General features: G+C 42.4%; 2 protein-coding genes across 2 annotated transcripts in view; one reads left to right on the forward strand and one right to left on the reverse strand.

The window, feature by feature from the left end:
* Positions 1-19828, reverse strand: part of BORCS5 (BLOC-1 related complex subunit 5) — an 88141-nt gene that overhangs the window by 65251 nt on the left and 3062 nt on the right. The window lies entirely within an intron of this gene.
* MANSC1 (MANSC domain containing 1) lies at positions 4446-10042 on the forward strand. Its single transcript, XM_033058248.1, has 3 exons — positions 4446-4763; positions 5606-5746; positions 7131-10042. Exons 1-3 carry the CDS (start codon positions 4544-4546, stop codon positions 8111-8113), a joined length of 1344 nt encoding a protein of 447 aa, XP_032914139.1. The 5' UTR covers positions 4446-4543; the 3' UTR covers positions 8114-10042.

Raw genomic sequence — 19828 nt, forward strand, 5'->3', positions numbered from 1 at the left:
TCCAACTACTGATCCACAGGCCACCAACCCAAGAAACTCTTTGACCCAAAAGAAGAGACAAACTGAGCATGTGAACTAATTAACATGAAAAGTGAGCAAATAATTAATCAATGGAAAAGAGAATACTAATTAATAAGAGAACTACGTAACTGGTAACCAATGAATACTAATTCCTTTGTTTAAAAAAATGTATAAATAGTCAAAAGTTTTGATAACTAATTAACATGTTTAGTGAGGCAATACCCATGTAGCTCTGTGCTGAATAAAGTTACGTCAGCTTTCTAACCCAACAAACTGGGTGAGAGAGTTAATTTCCCACTTTTTGGTGAGGAGAGGTTTTAGCAGAGGCCACAAGGACCATGTGGGTCTGGAACATCTCTTTTATAAGAAGAGTGCCATGAGAGGAGTGGAGTTTCCCATAAGCTCTGCCCTGGCTGAGATTTTGGCAGCTGTTTAAATGTAAGGACTCACTCTGGCCTGCAAGTTCTAGTGATGGCAGATCAGGTCTATTTTATAAAAATTAATTATTTATTGAACAGACAAGTGATGAACAGACAAAAGATCTTAATCGGAATTACTTACTACACAGTATAAAACTAAAAACAACTAGGGGTAGATTACAGCATAATATAATGCACAATATCAAGGTACCTCTATTAAAGGCAGCAAAAGAAATAGTGTTAGGAGTCAAATGTAACCCCCCACTGAAAGGTCAATAATATTCACAGATTTCCTTCATTCAGCCTCCAGGAGAGTAACCACAAAGCAGTGTCCCTACTCAGGGGAGGAACTCCACACATTTTCAGGGAAATGTGTAGAAGATTTCTGCTTTGTGGAAGTTTCATGTGGCTTTTATAATTGTAAAGTGAGGTGTGGTCAGTCAGAAATCCAGCTTATCTTTCCAGATCTCACTTGGACAGTGAGATGTTGATTGGCAGTTGGGAGATGCTGGACCAGTGTTAACCCCAAAATGACCCACTACAAGACAGCTTGTCCTGTTTGAGCTGTCTGACCAGTTAACAAATAACAAATAAATTTTTGTGAGGGGCAAGATGCCCTGCTACAAAGAGACTGCAGGGACTGGGCCTGTTTAGTCTGGAGAAGATACAACTGAGAGAGCATCTCTTTAATGCAGATAAATATCTTAAAAGGGGTGCCAAGAGGAGGAGCCTCTTTTCAGACTCTTTTCAGTAGTGCCCAGTGACAGAACAAGGAGCAATGGCCATAAACCAAAACACGAGAAGTTTCATTTCAATATTTCAATATCCTCATTCCCATTGAGGATGGCAGAGTACTGGAACAGCTGCCCAGGGAGGTTGTGGAGTCTTCCCTTCTAGAGAAATTCCAAACCCACCTGGAATGTGGGTTGCTGTGCCACCTGCTCAGGATGACCTGCCTTGGCAGATGCCTGGTCCCTTCCAACCCTAACAATTCTGTGTTTCTGTGATTTTTAAATTAAAAGTATTAATTCTTCTGTGCCAAGGCAAACCGGCCAAACCCCAAAGTGCTGGGCACAGAGCAGAGTAGTGTGGGCAATATCCATCACCAGCAGCCCTTATAGATGCATGTGTCAGGAGTGAGAGAAAAGCAGCCCAGATCAAAAGTCCACAGGTAGCTCAGGCTTAGGAAAACAAGATTTAAAAAACTCAAAAAACCACAAGTGTAAATGAGAAGGAGACATACTTTGCAATTTGAGACTTACTCTTTTCATATTTGACAGTCAAATTAGCAAAGACATAATTCAGTTGTCTAGGACAGAAGAATTGTCTATAAATAAGAACAGCACTGGTCCCTGCTGGTTTCTAAACAAGCCTGTTCTCTGCTCACACACAAAGCCCAACATCATCCAAAGCTCTGCACCCAGTTCAGCACCATTTCTCTTGGCTGCCTTTCCTAATTGCCACCAAGATTTAATCTCACACAAGAATGATGCTCCTATCTCGTGAGAGCTTCACCTCAGCACTGAGGTCCAGGTTATGGGAAGGCAATCCCAATCCAACAGAACCTGCTGCTAGCTGTAGGCTGTATGCTGCACTGTGTACTTTAGTAACCTGTTAGAATAGGTTCCAATAGAACTTCACCTTATCTGTGCCTGAGCGTTTCACCATAGGGCACTGGCTCCAAAGCAGAGAGATGTTCTACAGAAAACACTTTTAGTGACCTAGCACCATGTCTAAGAGCTAATGGTGTCCCACCATTCTCCCTGTCTCAGCCTGCCTTTCTTCCCATTACAGTGGTCGGGGTAAGCAGCTGCTGGGCAAGGCTGGCTGTCTCCTAGCCCAGTGGATGTGGTTTCTGCGTAGCTTTTGATGGACCTTGGCTTCCCTGTACCTCAGCAGCCTGACCAATTTGCTTCTGGTCTCCCCAGGGAGACTGAGTGCCTGCCCCACTAGGAAGAGGAAGGAAGAGGAGAAATTTGTCATGGCATTATAGATCACATCATCCCTTCTCATTTTCCCATGGCTGTCTATGCCTGTCTGGCCTCAGCAATTTCTGTACATATTCTCACATTCACCATCCCAAGAGTTCAGGTGAAGAACCAGTTTCCTCACTCTCCAGATCTGACCACCCCAGCCAGACCTTTAGCTTTACTTTTCAGCTTCCTTCTGCTCAGCTTCTTCCACCACCTCTACATAAGCAAAGGCAGGTGGCAGCTGCAGCTTTGTCTAATACATAGCAGGGGTAATATCTGTGCTTGCTTTTAGTATTCATTCCCCCATTTATTCACCGTGTGATGCAGATAGTAGGCGACATCTTAATGTTCATATTCTCTTAGTACTTTTTCTTTTAACAGTGAAAATAATACCACCAGTTTACCAAAGGAGAGAAACTGGGCTAGAAAGGAACATTTCCTAAAACAAATGCAGCTGAAAATTTTAGAAGAAACCATCCCACCAAGACAGTCAGAATCACAAACAAACATTATGAATTGCTCCAAGATGGCCATGTCATGCAAAATGAGATGGTGGATTCTGTCTCTTACAACACTCATGTCCAAATAAAAGCCAACATCCAGCAGTATTGACCGGGACTGAAGAACAAGACAGATGCCCATGCTTGGCATCTAACCATTACAATATATAAATTGACCTGCCCTTTGGGAATCACTTCAGGTAATGCACATATCTAAAAAGAAAGTGGATATTATTTAGAGGGAACTAAATAAAAAGTGTCCTTCCTGAAAAAGAAGGAATATGTCATATAATCCCTTTATTCTTTGCACTCCTTTGGTCTGCTTTTACTCCTAAACACTACCACAAAATTAGTAAGACAAAAAAAATTAAAAGAGGAAATGAAAACATTCCAAGCCAAAACATTACTTTAGTAAGCAATTGCACTGAGACAGCTGACAGAAGAATGGCCAAGACGCCAGTCAGGGGTCCCAGTAGACAGGCTTTTCTGTACAACTCCCCTTCCACTTCTTGTGCTTGGCTGTGATTTGAACAGGATTACTCAGGTAGCAAAGAGTCTTTTACACACACATGGAAATATATCCATGTCCGTTTACTCCAGGATAGGAATATTGATTGCTTTTGTTACAGCTTCTACAAGCAGAACTCGGAGGAAAAGTCTGACAGTGGGTAACACATATCAGCCTGATCACCAAGAACTTCTCTAGGTGGTTTTGCCTTTGTGTCTGATGCTCAGGAAGAGCCCTTGGGGACAGCGAGTGGCTGAAGGAGCGGGAACACCCTCGCAGCCCCGCTGGGCAGGCAGAAAGAGGAGGGCGGGAGGAAGGCAGGAGAAGGGCAGTCAGGAGGAAGAAGGCTGGAAGGGGGAAGCAAGGGAAAAGGAGAGCAGGCAGGAAGGGGACAGGAGAATGGCGGGCAGTGAGAAGGAAGCAAGGGAGGAGGAGAGGACGCAGGAGGAGGGCAGGTGGGCAGGTAAACATGAAGGCTGGAGAAGAAGGGCAGACAGGAGGAGGGCAGGTAGTAGGTGAGCAGGAAGCCCAGGAGAAGAAGGGCAGGCAGGAGGAGGGCAGGTGGGTAGGTAAGCAGGAAGGCTGGAGAAGAAGGGCAGACAGGAGGAGGGCAGGTGGGTAGGTAAGCAGGAAGGCTGGAGAAGAAGGGCAGATAGGAGGAGGGAGGTAGTAGGTGAGCAGGAAGCCCAGGAGAAGAAGGGCAGGCAGGAGGAGGGCAGGTGGGTAGGTAAGCAGGAAGGCTGGAGAAGAAGGGCAGGTGGGTAGGTAAGCAGGAAGCCCAAGAGGAGGAGAAGGGCAGGCAGGAGGAGGGCAGGTAGCAGGTGAGCAGGAAGCCCAGGAGCAGGAGGAGGGCAGGCGGGCAGGCAGACAGGCAGAGGAGGGCAGCAGGGGGCCGGGCCCGCCTCCCACGGTCCCTCCTCCCGGACGTGCCGGGACAGCCGCGGTGCCCCGAGCCGCCGTCCCGAGCCCGGCCAGGCTCCGCCGCTGCCTTCCCGAGCCCGCGCTGCGGGCGGGGCAGCCCGAAGGTGCCCCAGGAACGCGTGCCCGCCCCGGGAGCAGCCGAGACCCCTCGAGAAGCACGGCCGTGCCGGAGGAGCCCCGCGGGGACCGCTCCGGGTCACCATGTCCCGCGGGGACAGCCGCTGGCCGGTTCGCCTGCTGATGATCACCTGTGTGATGGCCGGGCCGGCGCTGAGCCAGGAGTGCTCCGCGGAGAAGATGGAGAATTCCATCATCGACATAGACTTGTCCCTGCCCCGCGGCGTGCGGGGCGCGGAGCCGCTGCGCGTCCCCGGCGCGGGTGCGTGTGTCCGCGCCTGCTGCTCGGGGCACGGGCTCGCAGGTAACCTCGGCCTCCTTCCCCGCCACTGCCCGGCAGAATAATTCTGGAGTTTGGGCTCGCGAGGTGGTGGTCAGCTGCTGGTGGTGTCCGTGTTCAGCACGGAATTTACCCTCCCATTCAGGCTGCGCTTAACTCCAGCTTGCGGCTGCTGCGTTCTTTTGCCGGCAGATGTTAGATCTTAACGCAAAACCTCTTGATATTCAGGAAAACAGTTGCATCACAGAAACAGCGTTAGTTCTAGGTATTGAAACCTCCCAAACGCTGAAGGTGTGTAAGCTGTGTTTACTAGATGCACTAAAAGTAGCTGACATTTTGCACTCTAATTTTAGCCAAGAAGGAGAATGCTTACCCTCCTCTGAGACAGCTGGTTTGAATCAAGCTCTTGGAGCAGTAGGAGGTAGAGCAGCAAGTAGAAATGACAGTGGTGAAGGTGACCCCCCCCTGAAGCAGCAACTAGCCAAGCGGTTCCTGGGATGTAATAAGGAAAAATGTCTAAATAATTTTCTTTCCCGTGAGTCTATTGAGGAGGTTTTCAGATTTATCAGGATTTGTAAGTGAGAAATTGTTGTATAAAGTGGTGCCAGTGTGGTATGGGTGAGGGGAGGATGAGAGATTAGACTCATAATTTCCCCAACTTTATTTGTACAGGAAAAGGAAGGTGTGACCTTTCATGATTGGCCCTGGGCCATTTTTCTGCAGTCCTTGGCTGTTTTTCCTGTAGGGATGTTATGTGTTAGTAGTTTTCCTCTTAGTCACACGAGCAAAAGTTAACGAACTAGATCTCATACCATACTGCCATAAAAGTTCTTACTGCTGAAACAGGCATTTACTTTGTTTTGCAGGAGACAAGAAGTGTAATTTGATTATTTTTTATGCTGCAAGAGCAAGTACACATCCAAACTGCTACTTGTTTCACTGTCCTAGCACTGAGGCTTGTCCAATGAAACCTGCAGTAGGACTTGTGAGCTACAGGATAACAACAGGTAAATAATAGTGAGAGCCATCAGCCCTCACACCAGATGACTTTTGCACCTGTGAACTTTCAGTAGTGACCAGGAACTATTTGGGGGTCGTATTTTTAGTGAAGTGATTTGAAAATCATGATGCTTGGCTTAGAAGACTTTACTAAAACTCTCTTTTTGTTGAGGAACATGGATGGGCAGGTGTGTGTGAGCTCCTTTGCAGGCCCAGCTTCCTGCTTGGAATAATGTCCCAACCCTTATAATATTCCTTCACATTAGATTCAGAAATCCTCACAATTTGTCCTTGCTTAAAACAAAAAGAAGTTGTTTCCCTCTAGGTGTAGTCAAGAAGGAAAATGTCCTGTACATAATGCTGAAATGTATCACAAAAGCCAGTGGAAATACCATGCCCTTGTAGCCAGCTGTGTATTTAAAGGACCCATGCTACACCGATGAATAATTGGCAATAATAATAAATAATCATTATTTTCTGCTTTCAGTTGGGGAGCCTGAAGTGCAGAAGCAAATTTCTAAACTCAAAGCTTTATGGCATGTGGGATGCACACTCAGGAATTTCTTGCTCTCTGGCCTATGCTGTGGTATTTTTAACAGCAAGGCCTTTTTTACTTGTTGATTGACATTGACTTGCACCAGACCTGTTTGAACAGCTCTGATAAGAAACTGATAATTGGACTGTCCTGCCAAGGATATATCTGGATGGCTGCTTGTGAAACTGAACTTTTGCTGAAAAAGAGAACTGAGCAGTGTCGGTAGCAACAAATGTTTCAAACGTTGTTCTTTCGTATGAGAATCTGTATGTAGTTACACTGAAAACCGAGCTAAAGGGGGGGAAAAGTACTTCTTGAATTATTTATTTCAAATCCAGTGCAGTTAACAAACCTTTTTGTTTCAATATTAAAAAGAGATGAGTGAGAGTCAGAACTACTTGAGAGCATGTTCCCTTTTAAATGTTCTGTGCAGCAGCTGAGAGGTTGTGATGAATATATTATATATATTTCTATATTTTTATAAATAAAAATATAAAATGATATATAAAATATGAATTGACAATTAGCCCATCTTTCCAAGAGCTCATGCTCAGCCAAACAATACCTGTAAATCAGGTAAATACTGCAGAAGGAATACTGTAAAATTAGGTATCTTTTAGAATTACTATTTGTATTATATTTCTGCCACAGAACATTGTTATGTGACTAGGCTTGAGACTGACAGCTTTTGACATAGAATTTGAATGCCACTGTGCATATTTTAAAGAAGGGAAGGTGCATTAGTCGTTATCTCTTAGAGCCCCTTTACATAAATGTTTCTAAGAAATACAAAGGGAGTATGCCTACATTAGTAAAAAATAGATTTAATAATTAAATACCAGTATTTCTGTTTCCAGACATCCATGGCCCAGAGGATAAATCCATCAAAACCGAGAACTCTTCTTCAAATGACTATTCTTTGCCTTCGGATGCTGGAACCTTTATTTCTCACAGTCAGAATACCCATCAGAATCACACTGCCAGTTTGCAGCAATCTGTCTTTCATCAGGCATCTGAACTCCTGGACCACATAAGCAAGCATTTGGACAACATGGAACTTCATACAGTCTTTCCTGAATCTCGAAGAGCAGAACAGTCTGAGAGCTTAGACCCCATCTCAAGGCAGATGGTAACTACCCTGCCACCAAACACACCTTCTGCCGTTCCAGTGGGAAACCCCACTGCTTCATTCCCCACCACTGCTCAGGCAGGCACTTCTGAAACCAGCAGTGCTTCTCTCACACCTCTGCCAACAAGTACTGCCCAGCTGGAGCCTCGTGAAACCTCTGTGCCTCCTGGTGCTGCTAAACCGAACACAGCCCGCCCCACCACAGCTGTCTCTCCACCTGCTGCACTCACTACAGCTAAACCTGGTGTCTCTGTTACTCATGTTCTTCTTTCCAAGCCCACCAATTCTGCTTCTGCTTCTACAACCAAGCAGGTGACCACGAATTCCAGATCTGTTACCACCCCATCAGTGCCAAGGACTCCAGCCATGGCTCCTGAGCCAACTGTTGGCTCTTCCAATGATTCCAGCCATGTGACCCTCCTTTCTTTTCCAGGTTTCATTCTGTCCAGTGATTCCCCTGCCCCTTCCCAAAATGACCTTCAGGGTTATGACCCATCTGACTCAGAAAGCTCCCTGTCACAAGGTTTTCTGGGAGGGAAAGGGATCTTTCAACTGGGGGAAAAAAGCAGCCTTGTAGCAGCTTTGTTTTTTGGGGTGATGTTCTTGTTGCTAGTTATTGTGCTGACAGGGAAGAAAATACATGAATCTCTTCAGAAGAGGCATTACACCAGGCTGGATTACTTGATCAATGGAATGTATGCTGATGTCTGACTGGGAGAAGGAATAAAATTTTGAGGAGCATCTCTCACTTTTGAGAGGAGAACTCTGAAATGGAACAGTATGTATTGAAATCTCAGAAGACGATGGATTTTTATTTTTTTTTTTGCTCTAATGGGAAAGCAGGAGTCAAGAGATGGGTTTGGTAATGAGAAGGAATGCTCTGTCTTTGCTGAACTATAATGTCTGTCATTTTTGATTTATTACTAAATCCTGAGAGTAAACATTTAAATCCAAGTTAAGCTAAGAAGGTCTTATATTTAAGGAGAAAAAGCATTTCAAGAGCTTAATCTGTGCTGTGACAAGATTAGTGAAATTGAAGTACACCTAATAAATTCAGTACCTGTGCAGCACGTGGGTGTTTTCAGTGCTATTTGCACCAAATACCAGAGGTTACACGATTGCCTGGCAATCCTATTTACCCTATTTGTAGCTTTAAAGGAATACTTAGTAATAGAGCTTTGCATCCAAATGGTTTTAGGTACAAAGAGGAAAAAAATGTATCACATATGGCATAATTTAATTTTCCTTATCTAAATATAGTTTGTGGTTATATACATGTCTTTAAAGTTCTTCTGCATACATCACAGGTAACCTTAAAACTACATACTGTAAATGTGAGTGCTCTCAAAGCACACCCTCTTCACTTCTAGCACCCCTTTCAAGTGACTGGTAATATGCATAGCTGCTTAGTAACAGTTGTCTTGATATTCAAGGTTTTTTCCAACCTAAACAATTCTATGATATTAGGTTTTCCTGACTCTTCAACAGGGAGAGTAAGTGGGAGCATCTACTGCCACACAGCTTCCAGGTCACGTTATTTAAATTTCCCTTTGCATACAGTCGTCTAAACCTGGTTTTAGAGTGAAAGGCTAGATTTCAAAGTGTTCATGTCAGGTGGCATAATCAACAGCAAACGTCAGGGCAGAGAAGCAAGGGTGCCTCATGAATGCAAGGAAACAATTCTGTTACAAAATATGAAATTTGACTCACATCCAAGAGATTCTTAGATCTGTCAAGCTTAGTGTGGTGGGAAGCAGGCGTGATCCAAAAAATGGCCTCAAGGCAAGTTTTCTGAAAGCTCTAAATAACTAAACGCAGAAAATTCTCTGAAAATTCCATTATTCAGAGATCAAAGAAAAGTCAGTGTTCCTTCTGTCAAGAACTTGAATTCTTACTATATGGAGGCTGCAAATTGCTTTATATATATAAAACCAGCTGGTCTGCTACACTGTTTAAGTCTGACAATGGTTAAAAAAAAAGCAGTCTGTATAACCTCTTAAAAGTGAACAAAATTACAGAGGAAATGTACCTCGAATTCATCAGCTTGTTTGTTGACTGTGCTTTGTTTAACCTCATTTTCTATTTTTTAAATAGCTATTGTCATAGGTTTCTGGTCAAGGAACCTAACAAGGAGGAACGTTTTTGGGAAATGAGTTCACAGAATGATGTGCCTAGCTGTAAAAATGCAGATGCAGATCTGAGGTTGACCATAATTTTCTTGCATAAGAACTGCAACCTTCATGAGAAGCTTTCTATGTTGTTGGTGCTACCACAGCACCTTAATGCAGGAGAGGTTCTGAGAACAACCCCTGAATGCTCACTGTGCATTTCTGCTGTGATAAATACTTTGTTGGAGGTAAAAGGTGGTTGGTATTAATTGATATGGTTACAGTACAGTAGCAAAACATTCAGCAGAAACCAGCAGATGTATCTCAGTGTTGTTCAGAGCACAGGTCATGTATTCAGCTGGAGAGGGGCATTTTACAAGGACAGGTAGTGATAGGACAAGGGGGAATAGCTTTAAACTAAAAGAAAGAAAGTTTAGAGTAGAAATTGAGAAGAAATTCTCCCCTGTGAGGGTGGGGAGGCCCTGGCACAGGTTGCCCAGAGAATCTGTGGCTGCCCCATCCCTGGAAGTGTCCAAGGCAGGGTTGGCCAGGGCTTGGAGCAGCCTGGGCTAGTGGAAGGTGTCCCTGCCCGTGGCCAAGGGTTGGAATGAGATGATCCTTAAGATCCCTTCCAACCCAAACCACTGATTGTTCAGTGTGGCCCATGGCATTAGGAGCTGCCCTCCAGCCCAATCAGCAGTGCATGCCCAGAGCTAAAGCTGAGAGGTGCTCAAGCACCACGGCTGATTTGGTGAGGACACTGACCTCAGTGGCTTTTCACAACGTTTGAGTTATACAAACAATTTCAGAAGTTGTTACATGAAAGATCTTCTTTTATGCTTGAGCAAAGAAAACAGAGTATTAGGCAGGTGTAATGAAACGCTTCTAAAAAAATTTTTTAAATTATTTTTCCCATCTATTTGTCATGTTGGATTTCAAGTAACAGGGAATTAACTGATAGCTGACCGGTTTGGATCTCTCTGGAGGGGTCTTTACAAACTGTGTTTGAACACTAGAGGGCAACAATAGTTTATTAAACAGAACTGACAAATGATGAGAATTTTTGATGACTTGAAAAAGTTTTAATTAGTTTGTTTTTTTAACTTCCCAAACTATGGCTATTTTGTTGCAAAAAGGTTTTGTAGGGAAGTTTTTTGTTTATTGGAAGGGTCTGGGTGGAGGATTATATACATACATTTTAAAAACTTTTCACTGTATCATATAATGGAGAAGACAATAAAACTAAACATATTTTCTTTTTAAATAACATTTAATCAGATTGCATTATTCATCATGTATTGGAACTTCCAGTTAACAGAGAATGAGAGAGATTTCCCACATCATTCTTTTGACTATGATGCTTTATTATATGCATTTTTGGAGCTTATTTATTTGCCTGGATAATGCTCTTGTGTTATGAATCAAAAAGGAATGAGACTAACTGAAAAAAATCCATCCAGTTTGTTATGCTTTCCAACGTTAAAACTTCTGTGCACTCTTCTGTTTTTACACTGACATGTCCTGTGGTCTTCACTGTGAACCACACATGGAACTGGATGATTAATCACCAGACTGTGATGACAAGCCTCACATTGGGGTGGCTCTTTCTGAAGGTAACCAGTTCTGGTATGGGAGAGGCCAAAAGCTGATTGACTTTTGTCACCTGGAGAGTCTCATAAATTCTGTAGCTGCTTGTTTTCATGTTGTTGCTTTACAGTGCTGAGCAAACACAAAGTGTGTAAATATAAACTGTCATGAACAAAACTGTCTTGTGGTATTGTACAGTAAAGCAAATAGCCCAAATTTTATAACCACTGCAAACAATCATGAAGAAATAAATTGTAGGTCTATTTGAGATGGGTGAGAAGGGTGCAAAGTGCCTACCTCAAAGGGCTGCAAACTTAGTATGTTGTGTTCTCTGCAAATAGTGCTTCATTTCATTTTAACTCCTGTAGGAGTAGGAAATGCTTACACTTACGATTATTTCAAATAAATTACTAACAACTAACAAAACCCAACAAACAAACAAGGAAATAAAACCAACAAAAAAAGAATTACATGAGAAGGCAATTTCAAAACTGAATTTTGTTTTCCTGCCTCCTGCAAAACCATCTAAGTGGATTTGAATCTGATGACATGCTTTGATCCTACAATCCCACACTCTATGCTGATAAAAACGTGGAGTTTAAAGTGCCAGTGCTGCAGTCAGCATTTCCCACACAGTATCCTATCATACAGAGAGCTATACTTTTGTATACCTTTTCTTCTGTAACCCTCCTGAAATGGGCCTGGACAGCTGTGCTCTCCCTGTGCATTACTCATTCTCTCATACAAGTAATATACTTCTCTACATTTCTGTTCATTGATAGTTGTGGGATAGCTGCATCCCCTCATCCTTGAAGTCTTGCACATCCCTTCAGGAGTGCACATGCTGTTCCCAGATGCTTTCCCAGAGTCTTGATAGGTATGTCCCCTGAAGGACTAGGATATATTGAATTTTTTTTTCTTCCTCTTCAGAAAGCCTACACTCAATCTCACAGTCTAAATTTGCTTTTTTTCCCCTTTAGGTCTCTACACTTCTTGAGGATGTCAAAGTGCAAAGCATAAAACTGCTGCTCTTTGTCGTCTTTGTGTTTGCTGTTATAAACAATGTATAGAAGTGTTTCTAAGTTTCAGTACAGCTGAAACTGCTGAATCATTGTTTCCTTTATATTGTCTCACTTAATTAAAAAATAAAAGGCCTGAGGATCATGCATTAACTTCTCTTCTGTTTTTCTCTTACTCCTCTGCTTCCATCCTATAAAATGTCATTTTTTTAAGTGGCAAGAATTTAGATATGCCATGTTCAATCTGTTATGATCCCTTTTCTTTTTGGTTCACTTTGTTTTGATAGAAAATAGATGAAAAAAATTGAAAATTCCATCATACCAATAACATCCAGAAGTAGTAATCAGATAATTTGTGCGCTCTGTATTTTCTCAAAGAAATTTAACAAGGAGTTAATGTCCAGAACAACTGGCTAAACCATAACGAATGTTTTGAAACATTTGCTGACCTGAACAGTCACTCTGAAGACCACAAAGGTGTTCCATCACAATGCTATCATGGTAAGGATGGTTGTGTAAGGTAAATTAACTCCTTGTAAGATGCTTTGGTACCAGCTACCTCAGAGTAGCACCTGAATCCTGGCTGAAAGTTACTGGGAACATCACTGGGTTTCTCTGTGCTTCCACTGAAGAAAGGATGTGGTCAGTGGAGCCTAGACTTTGACACTGTGACTTTTGCAACAATTCTCAACATCACCTAGATGGAAAATTTGCCCAAAGTTTGAACATACAGTCTTGTGCTGTGAAGATGGTGGAAACCCCCTCGCTATGACACACATCTCCTATAGGCTTGCCTGCTGTTTCTCAGTAATTTTTTCTGTTTGCTTTTATGAAAGAGCTTTTTTTCCCTACCCCAAAACCCAAGTTCCATCAACAGAACTGAAATACTTGTCTGTAAGTATTTGGATCCTACAAGCAAGGTTTTTTTGATCCTCCAAGTAAACTCTGAATGAGATTATCCCTTTACTATAGCGGTCATGTGTTATGTGTCTTTGGCAGTGCAGCTCCCATTGGTGTCAGTGGGAGGTCTTCCAGCACCTATTTGTAAGTCAAGTCCTCCCACTTAGAGGCTCATTAACTGTTCAAAGCAATTGCCTTACAGGATAACAGAACATCTCAGCCCAGAGGTAAAATTTCTGGAAGAATCTGTAGAACACTTTCCTGGCTGCTTCTGATTATTATATGACAATGCTGTCCTTCTTTGGTTCCAGGGCATGAAATAAGGAGTTCCAATGTTTTTCCACCATGTGATAACTCAGACAGTACTTCTGGAAAGACTCCAGACTTGGCACAGTATATATTGCCTTTACGGAGTGCTCTGGTTTAGAAAGGGCAAAAAATAATTTGCTTGTGAGACAGAATTTTAAACTCATGAGAACAGCTCATTCCATGCTCCTAACTGCTAAACAAGATACACATGTGGCTTTCCTACACTGACAAAGCATAAAGCAAGGGTATACCCCATTCAAGTGAACATTATAAAGGAGGTGGAATTTGAAAAGTGAAAGCCTGAATGCTGAAGTCTATTCACATTCTACATCTAGCAAAGTTGCTACACATGGCAACTTTTCCAGAAATACCCCAGGCACTCCATCTCAAGGGTGAGTTTAAGTGCAGTTAAGTGCTGGGATGTTTTTGCAGCTGCCAGAAATGGGTATCCCTGGTGATGGTAATGAAGATTATTTCAGGAGCATTGACAATAGCAAAAACAGCAATCAGAGAAGTGTGTGTGCTGCAAGCAGGTACAGCACAGGTCACTTCCTCCTCCCTGGAGCATCTCCTGACTTTCTAAACCATCAGGCACTTGGTACATAGAAGGAAGTTGTCCTGGGCAGCAAACAGATTAAAAGTGGGAAGATACAGCAAGTCACCATGAAAAGAGATGCATGGAATTTGTGAGAGACTAACTTTCCAATATAATGTAAATTAATTTATTTTTGCTTCTGTTCATGTGACAATGAGACATTAATCGGATTTTATCAATGCATGGTAAATTTCAGTTTCAGATATAACATAGTAATAAGAAGGTTATGTGTTTAAAACCTCCAAATCTAGCTTTTCAATGCCACCAGTGCCTACTCTTAATGCTGTGAGGGCTATGATGGCTATGGGAGCTGCTGTAGGGTCAGTGAGGTCTATAGGGTCTCTTGGAACTATGGAGTCTGTGAGGAGCAGTGAGGGCTATGGAGTGTTTGAGTTCTATGAGGGCTGTGAGGTCTGTGAGATCTATCTATGAAATCTCAGGGGGTTTTGAATGTTCTAAGGGCTATGGGGTCTGTAAGCTGTGGTGGCTGTGGGGGTTTGGAGTGCTATGGGGTCTGTGAGGGCTATGGGGGCAGTGAGAGCAATGAGGGCTGTAGGGGCTGTAAGGACTATGGGGGCTGTGAGGGCTGTGGGGTTTGTGGAGGGATGTGGGGGTTTTTGGGAGGTTTTTTGTTTGTTTTTTTTTTTTGGAGGGGGGGGCGTTGTTTTGGCATGGTTTGATTTTTGCATTTTGGGGTGGATTTTTTTCCTCTGGTTGGCATTCCCTCTTCTCTTCTCTGGCCTCTCTTCTCTTACTTTTCCCTTCGTTTTCATTTTCCTGCAGGGAGCCTGCAAACCTTTCCAACAGTGGGGCTTATACAGCTAAAGCCAGCATCAGTTGGAATCAGCTCTTCGTTTAGCCAAAGCTGACTGATTTTACCCTCTTTTCTTGGAAAGGCTTTTTAGCTCTCCCAGGTAATGCCAAGGAGTCTGCTGTTGTCCCTGGTGTGCACAGTGCCCTAACCAGAAATGTCAGAGTCAGAAGTTCAACAAGGCCGAGTGTCTGCAAATATTTTTGTCTATCTTTAAGTGGTTTGGGTCTGTGGTTCCCATTGTTTTGGGGTTTTTATTATGATGATTGGAACACCTTTTCCAATACTGAAGGATTTACTGCTACAGTGTACTTTAGGCCACCACATGTATCCTAGCTGCTTCCCCCTATTAAAATGCCAGGATTCTTAAACCACAAATGAAGATAGGACTCTAAATCACATTCCTTTCAACACTTAGAGCTTTGGTTATCTTGAAAGAAAAAAGTGTTTTGGGAAAATAGCACTTTAAATGTATTGTTCAGAAAAAAGATTTCTTAATATGCTGAGATTAAAAAGGGATTTTGCTGTGTGTAAGCCCTTTTCAAATTGTTGTAAGGGCATTAGATTTTTCACAATTGCAATAAGGAAAAAAAAATAGTAGAAGTTGCATTAACTGCAAAGCTGACACTGAAAAATACATTGGAAGGAGCTTTATAAGTCAGGGCTATTCAGACACAATTCCCTGACTTTTATGCAAAGATCCATGTGACCAAATACCATCTTTGTGGTTTTGACTGGTGAGAGGGTAGAAAAAGGGAGGATGAGGAATGGATTGAGTAGCCCTCACTCTAATCACTGTTTCTTCTTGAGAGGAGAAAATATAATCTAATTATTCCAAAAAAGAATATTATCATCTTTCAATAATATGTTCATAGCAGCCACTACTTTTTTAATAAATATATTTGGGGACAGGGTCTGACATTCCCTGAGTTTTCCTTTGTCATTTATTTACATTTAGTTGCCAGCTGTATTGGAAGAGCATTTATTGAAATCTACACTACAAGGAAATTATTCAAAGAACTAATGGAAATGGAAAGGCAGTGAATGATACTTCAGCCCTACATAATTGGCTCTTCCATCCCCTTATCACATGAAGAATGAGTTACAGGCCATAAGCCACAGAAACCTTCATATTTGCAGCCAGTGCAAGTTTAAGAACCTACATGCATCCCTGCTGTAATAGGCAATGCCTTGTGAATAGTTGATTTAAGGAATTTTTTTTTTTTAAGGTAAGAATTTTGTTCCTTGAATTTTATTCATGCAAGAGTGATATCAATTCACAATAACTTTTATGAGGCTGAAATGAACTGGATATCTTTCGTCCCATTTTTTCAGACCTTGAAATGTTTCCCACAGTAAAATACAAAATTTGTCAAATCCAGTAAGAGTAAAAGTTCTGAATTGTCAGAGGCATCCCTCTTCCTCCTAGAAACTCTGGCTAATAGAAGTTTAATGAAAATGTTACCAAGAATACGCCTTCATCTTTGTTCTTAATAATTTATTTATTCATCAGTTAAGGGGATAACAAAGATTTGGGTTTTTCTGGAAATAATAAATTGTCCCAACATCTTGCATTTATGTGGCCTTACCTTACAAATCACATAAAAGAGGAGCACTTCATAGAACATTGCAGGCATTAAACCTGGTTATTAACCATTAGAGGGCAATCTTTCCTGCTCTGAGGAACTCAGTGTGCTTTTCTAGCCTATTTTGAGAACTTGACTAACTGCTCATAAAAACAACACCCCTGAAAAGATACCATGGTTAATGCTCCACACCCCTATTCTTGAGGTGCTTAGTATCTTTGTTGAACTGCAGACTAGTTTGTATATGAACATAAAGACATTAATATCATCATTAATATAGTGTGAACATGGTTATAAATATGAAAAAAAAGTAGAAAATACAAATATGACTCTTCCTCATGAAGTCTGAATGAAGAGGGATGGGTCTCTTTGTTTGCCATAAACTGCACTGTGTGGTAGAGTCCTTTAGCCCAGAAGTGGCTACTGCAGGTGGGAAATGAGTTATTCTCTACACACACGGTGTGTCACGCCATAAGACACGCACATAAAGATTGAAAATGTCATAGAAAAGATTGCTAAATATTGTGACACAGTGACTTACCTTTCTGGACCATAGGCATAAATTCTAGTCACTAATCCCTGTGACTAAAAGAGTGCAAGAAAATGTACAAGGCTTTACCAGTAACTAATTTTTGAACTTCAAAGGCTGCAGTGCAAAGCAGAATTGTTAAATATTATGCATATTGCAAAACGCTGAAGGGGTTTGAAAGGGGGTTGAAAAGGAAATATTCTTAAATTGTTGTTGCTTAAAAGGCACGCATGTTATGGTTAATAGAGCCCAGATGCTGACTGGTTTTGAAAAGCTGAGCAAGCTAAAACAAAATAGTGTTTTGGTGTCTGTCAGCCTGAAATGTGAGCTCTTTTAAAAGGATGTTTTCGCTGTATCAACATAGCATTAAAGTACTTTACAAATTTTAGAACAGTAACTTTCTCAAATGACATTTTTATAATATGGCTTTGAAATGTAGCCAGGGCTAAATATTCATAAGGAAAGTCTTGGACTTGCCCTGTGGTCTGGTGGGCAGTGCCAAATTAAAATCAGAATCCTGCATGGTTCACACTAAAAAACATGACCGCTGAAGAAGTGTTTCCTCAGGCAGTGCTGTTTTCAACTCCCTGGGAGATGGGAGAGGAGAAAAGAGGTAGTAGGTAGACAGCCTGACCTTGAATGCACCATCAGCAGGAGTCCAAACGCTCCTCCAAAGTCATAAAGAAAATGCCCAAGCCTTCCAGGTCATCTTATTTCATATTTCCCTGTGGGGATATTGCAGGATTTCTGTTAGAATAGCCTGCCTGTACGGGCTGCTGAACTCAAGCACCTTTTCCTCTGTGAAGTTTTTGTTGTAAGGATTTTTTTTTTTAGCCATAAAGAAACGCAGTTCTCATCCTGGGCACCACACAGCCTCTTCTGGTAGAGAAAATGTGAAAGAAAAGATGGGTATTAAGGAGGGGGGGAAGGGGAGAGTTGAGGGGAATAATAAAATAGTACTGAAATGCAAGGAGAAAAGGCAGTTCCATATGTGATAAAAAAGGGGATTTGATGGGAAAATTGCCCCAGAATTAGTGGAAGTGCTAATTTTTGCTGTGATTTGGCTGAGGTGATACCAATGGCGAAAACAAGTCAGGTTTGATGCCTGGAGAAAATTGCTGGAATAGAGAGGTGACCCTCTGTTCAACGAAATCTTCTTGTAAGGTACTTATATCCTGGGAAAAAGGTGCAGTTCATATGGTGTGGGAGGAAAAGTGTTGATGCTTGTGATTGAACTTCAAGAAGGAAAACATGATCACTGAGGGTGGTGATTCTGCTCTCATGAGACCCCACCTGGAGTCCTGCGTCCTGCTCTGGGGCTCCCCACGTAGGAGGGATGTGGACTTGCTGATCCAGAAGTGAGGCACAGGGCTGGAGCAGCTCTGCCACAAAGACAAACTGAGAGAGTTGGGGTAGCTCAGCCTGGGGAAGAGGAGGCTTCAAGCCTGCTAGTGCTTGAAGGAGGCTTGCAGATGGAGAGGGGCTTTTAACAAGGACATTAGTGATAGGACAGGGGAGAATGGCTTCCAACTGAAGGAGGGCAAACGTTAGGAAGAAATTCTTTATTATTCTATGATTTTGTCCTCTATTAATTGAAGAAGGAAAGCCATGGTGAACCCATTGCACTCTTGGAATAAAATAAACTGTGTCAGGCATTTCTATCACATCTATTAGAACTGACCTTGTTTTGAGGAAGAGTTGGATGAAACATTGTTCTTTAGAAACTGTATGACCTAAGTAATGTGACAAGATGATGATGATGATGTCACAAGTCACGGTGTCCTATTCTATTCAGTGAAATGGTTGTAACAGGCATCATTGGATGGTAACATTACATCCCATTTCCCAAGCTCCTGTGCTGCAGACTTTCCTGTGGGGGCACGAGAACTTGAGCTTGAGTTTCAGTATGAAACCCTGGCCCTTTTGAAATCAGTGAGAACTTCACCATTGCCTTCAGAGGGACCAGCATTTCAGCACGCTATGCCCATTAATTCTTGTTGAAACATTCAGTGAGAAAGCTAATTATGATAGTGGCTTCTGTGATGTGGGCAGCCACAAATTCATTTGCTGAACATCCATCTTCTTCTAACAGCTTTTGCTCATTAGGGACTTTGGTTCTGGTTCTGCAGAAGATCCCATTGACTCCACTAAAACTCAGGACACAGTTCAAAAGCAGAGTGACTTTGGCAGTCACTGCTGGTTTCATGAGCTCCAGCTGCTGTCCCTTGCTTTCCTGGGGGCTTACACAACTGCTTGTGAAGCTGGGCCACCAACTAAACCAGGGAACTTACCCAAGTTTAAAAACGATCCCTTGAAAGTCCTTGTGTCTTTGAGCCACCATCCAAGTTCAGAGGTAAGGGTAAAGCTGTCCAGGTTTCTCAGCCTCAGCTGGATTTGAGCCAGCAAACCAAGGTTTCTCTTTCTAAGGTGAATGAAAATAACTGCAACCAACAAGGGAGCTTCTACTGAAATAAAAGAGACATTCCCCCTCCACTTACTTTGACTTTAAGCTCAAACAAAGGAATAATCACCTCAGAGAAATTATACCTGTTGGAGGCTTTTTTGTGTGTGGTAATCTTGCCTCCTATTTTACTTTGTAAAAGCCTCTGCTATGGACTCAATGTTACCTGCATGAATTGAGATAGGCTGGTCTTGAATCCTAAGCACTGATGGGGAAAAGGGTTCAAAAAAGGGCATTTTTTAATTTAGTCATCAAGGACTCAGAGTCCTGATGGACCTCAGTGACAAGCAGTATCCCTCAGAAGTCCATACTGGACCATCATTCTTTAAATATCTTCATTAATAACACAGATATGCACCCTCAGCAGGTTTGCAGATGACACGAAGCTGAGGGTGCAGTGACACACCTGAAGGGCAGACCAATCCAGAGGGAGCTGGACAAGCCCCAGAAGTGGCCCATGGGAAGTGGGGTCCCAGCACAGGAAAGACATCAGCCTGCTGGAATGAGTCCAGAGAAGGCCA

This window comes from Catharus ustulatus, chromosome 4 (assembly GCF_009819885.2).
Source record: "Catharus ustulatus isolate bCatUst1 chromosome 4, bCatUst1.pri.v2, whole genome shotgun sequence".
In the NCBI taxonomy this organism is placed as follows: Eukaryota; Metazoa; Chordata; class Aves; order Passeriformes; family Turdidae; genus Catharus; species Catharus ustulatus.

Excerpts from the sequence above, each read along its gene's own strand:
- MANSC1 (XM_033058248.1), top strand. The coding sequence starts at position 4,544 with ATGTCCCGCGGGGACAGCCGCTGGCCGGTTCGCCTGCTGATGATCACC. Across the intron at positions 4,764-5,605 it reads CTCGGGGCACGGGCTCGCAG|GAGACAAGAAGTGTAATTTG; the intron begins GTAACCTCGGCC and ends TTTGTTTTGCAG. Across the intron at positions 5,747-7,130 it reads GAGCTACAGGATAACAACAG|ACATCCATGGCCCAGAGGAT; the intron begins GTAAATAATAGT and ends TTCTGTTTCCAG.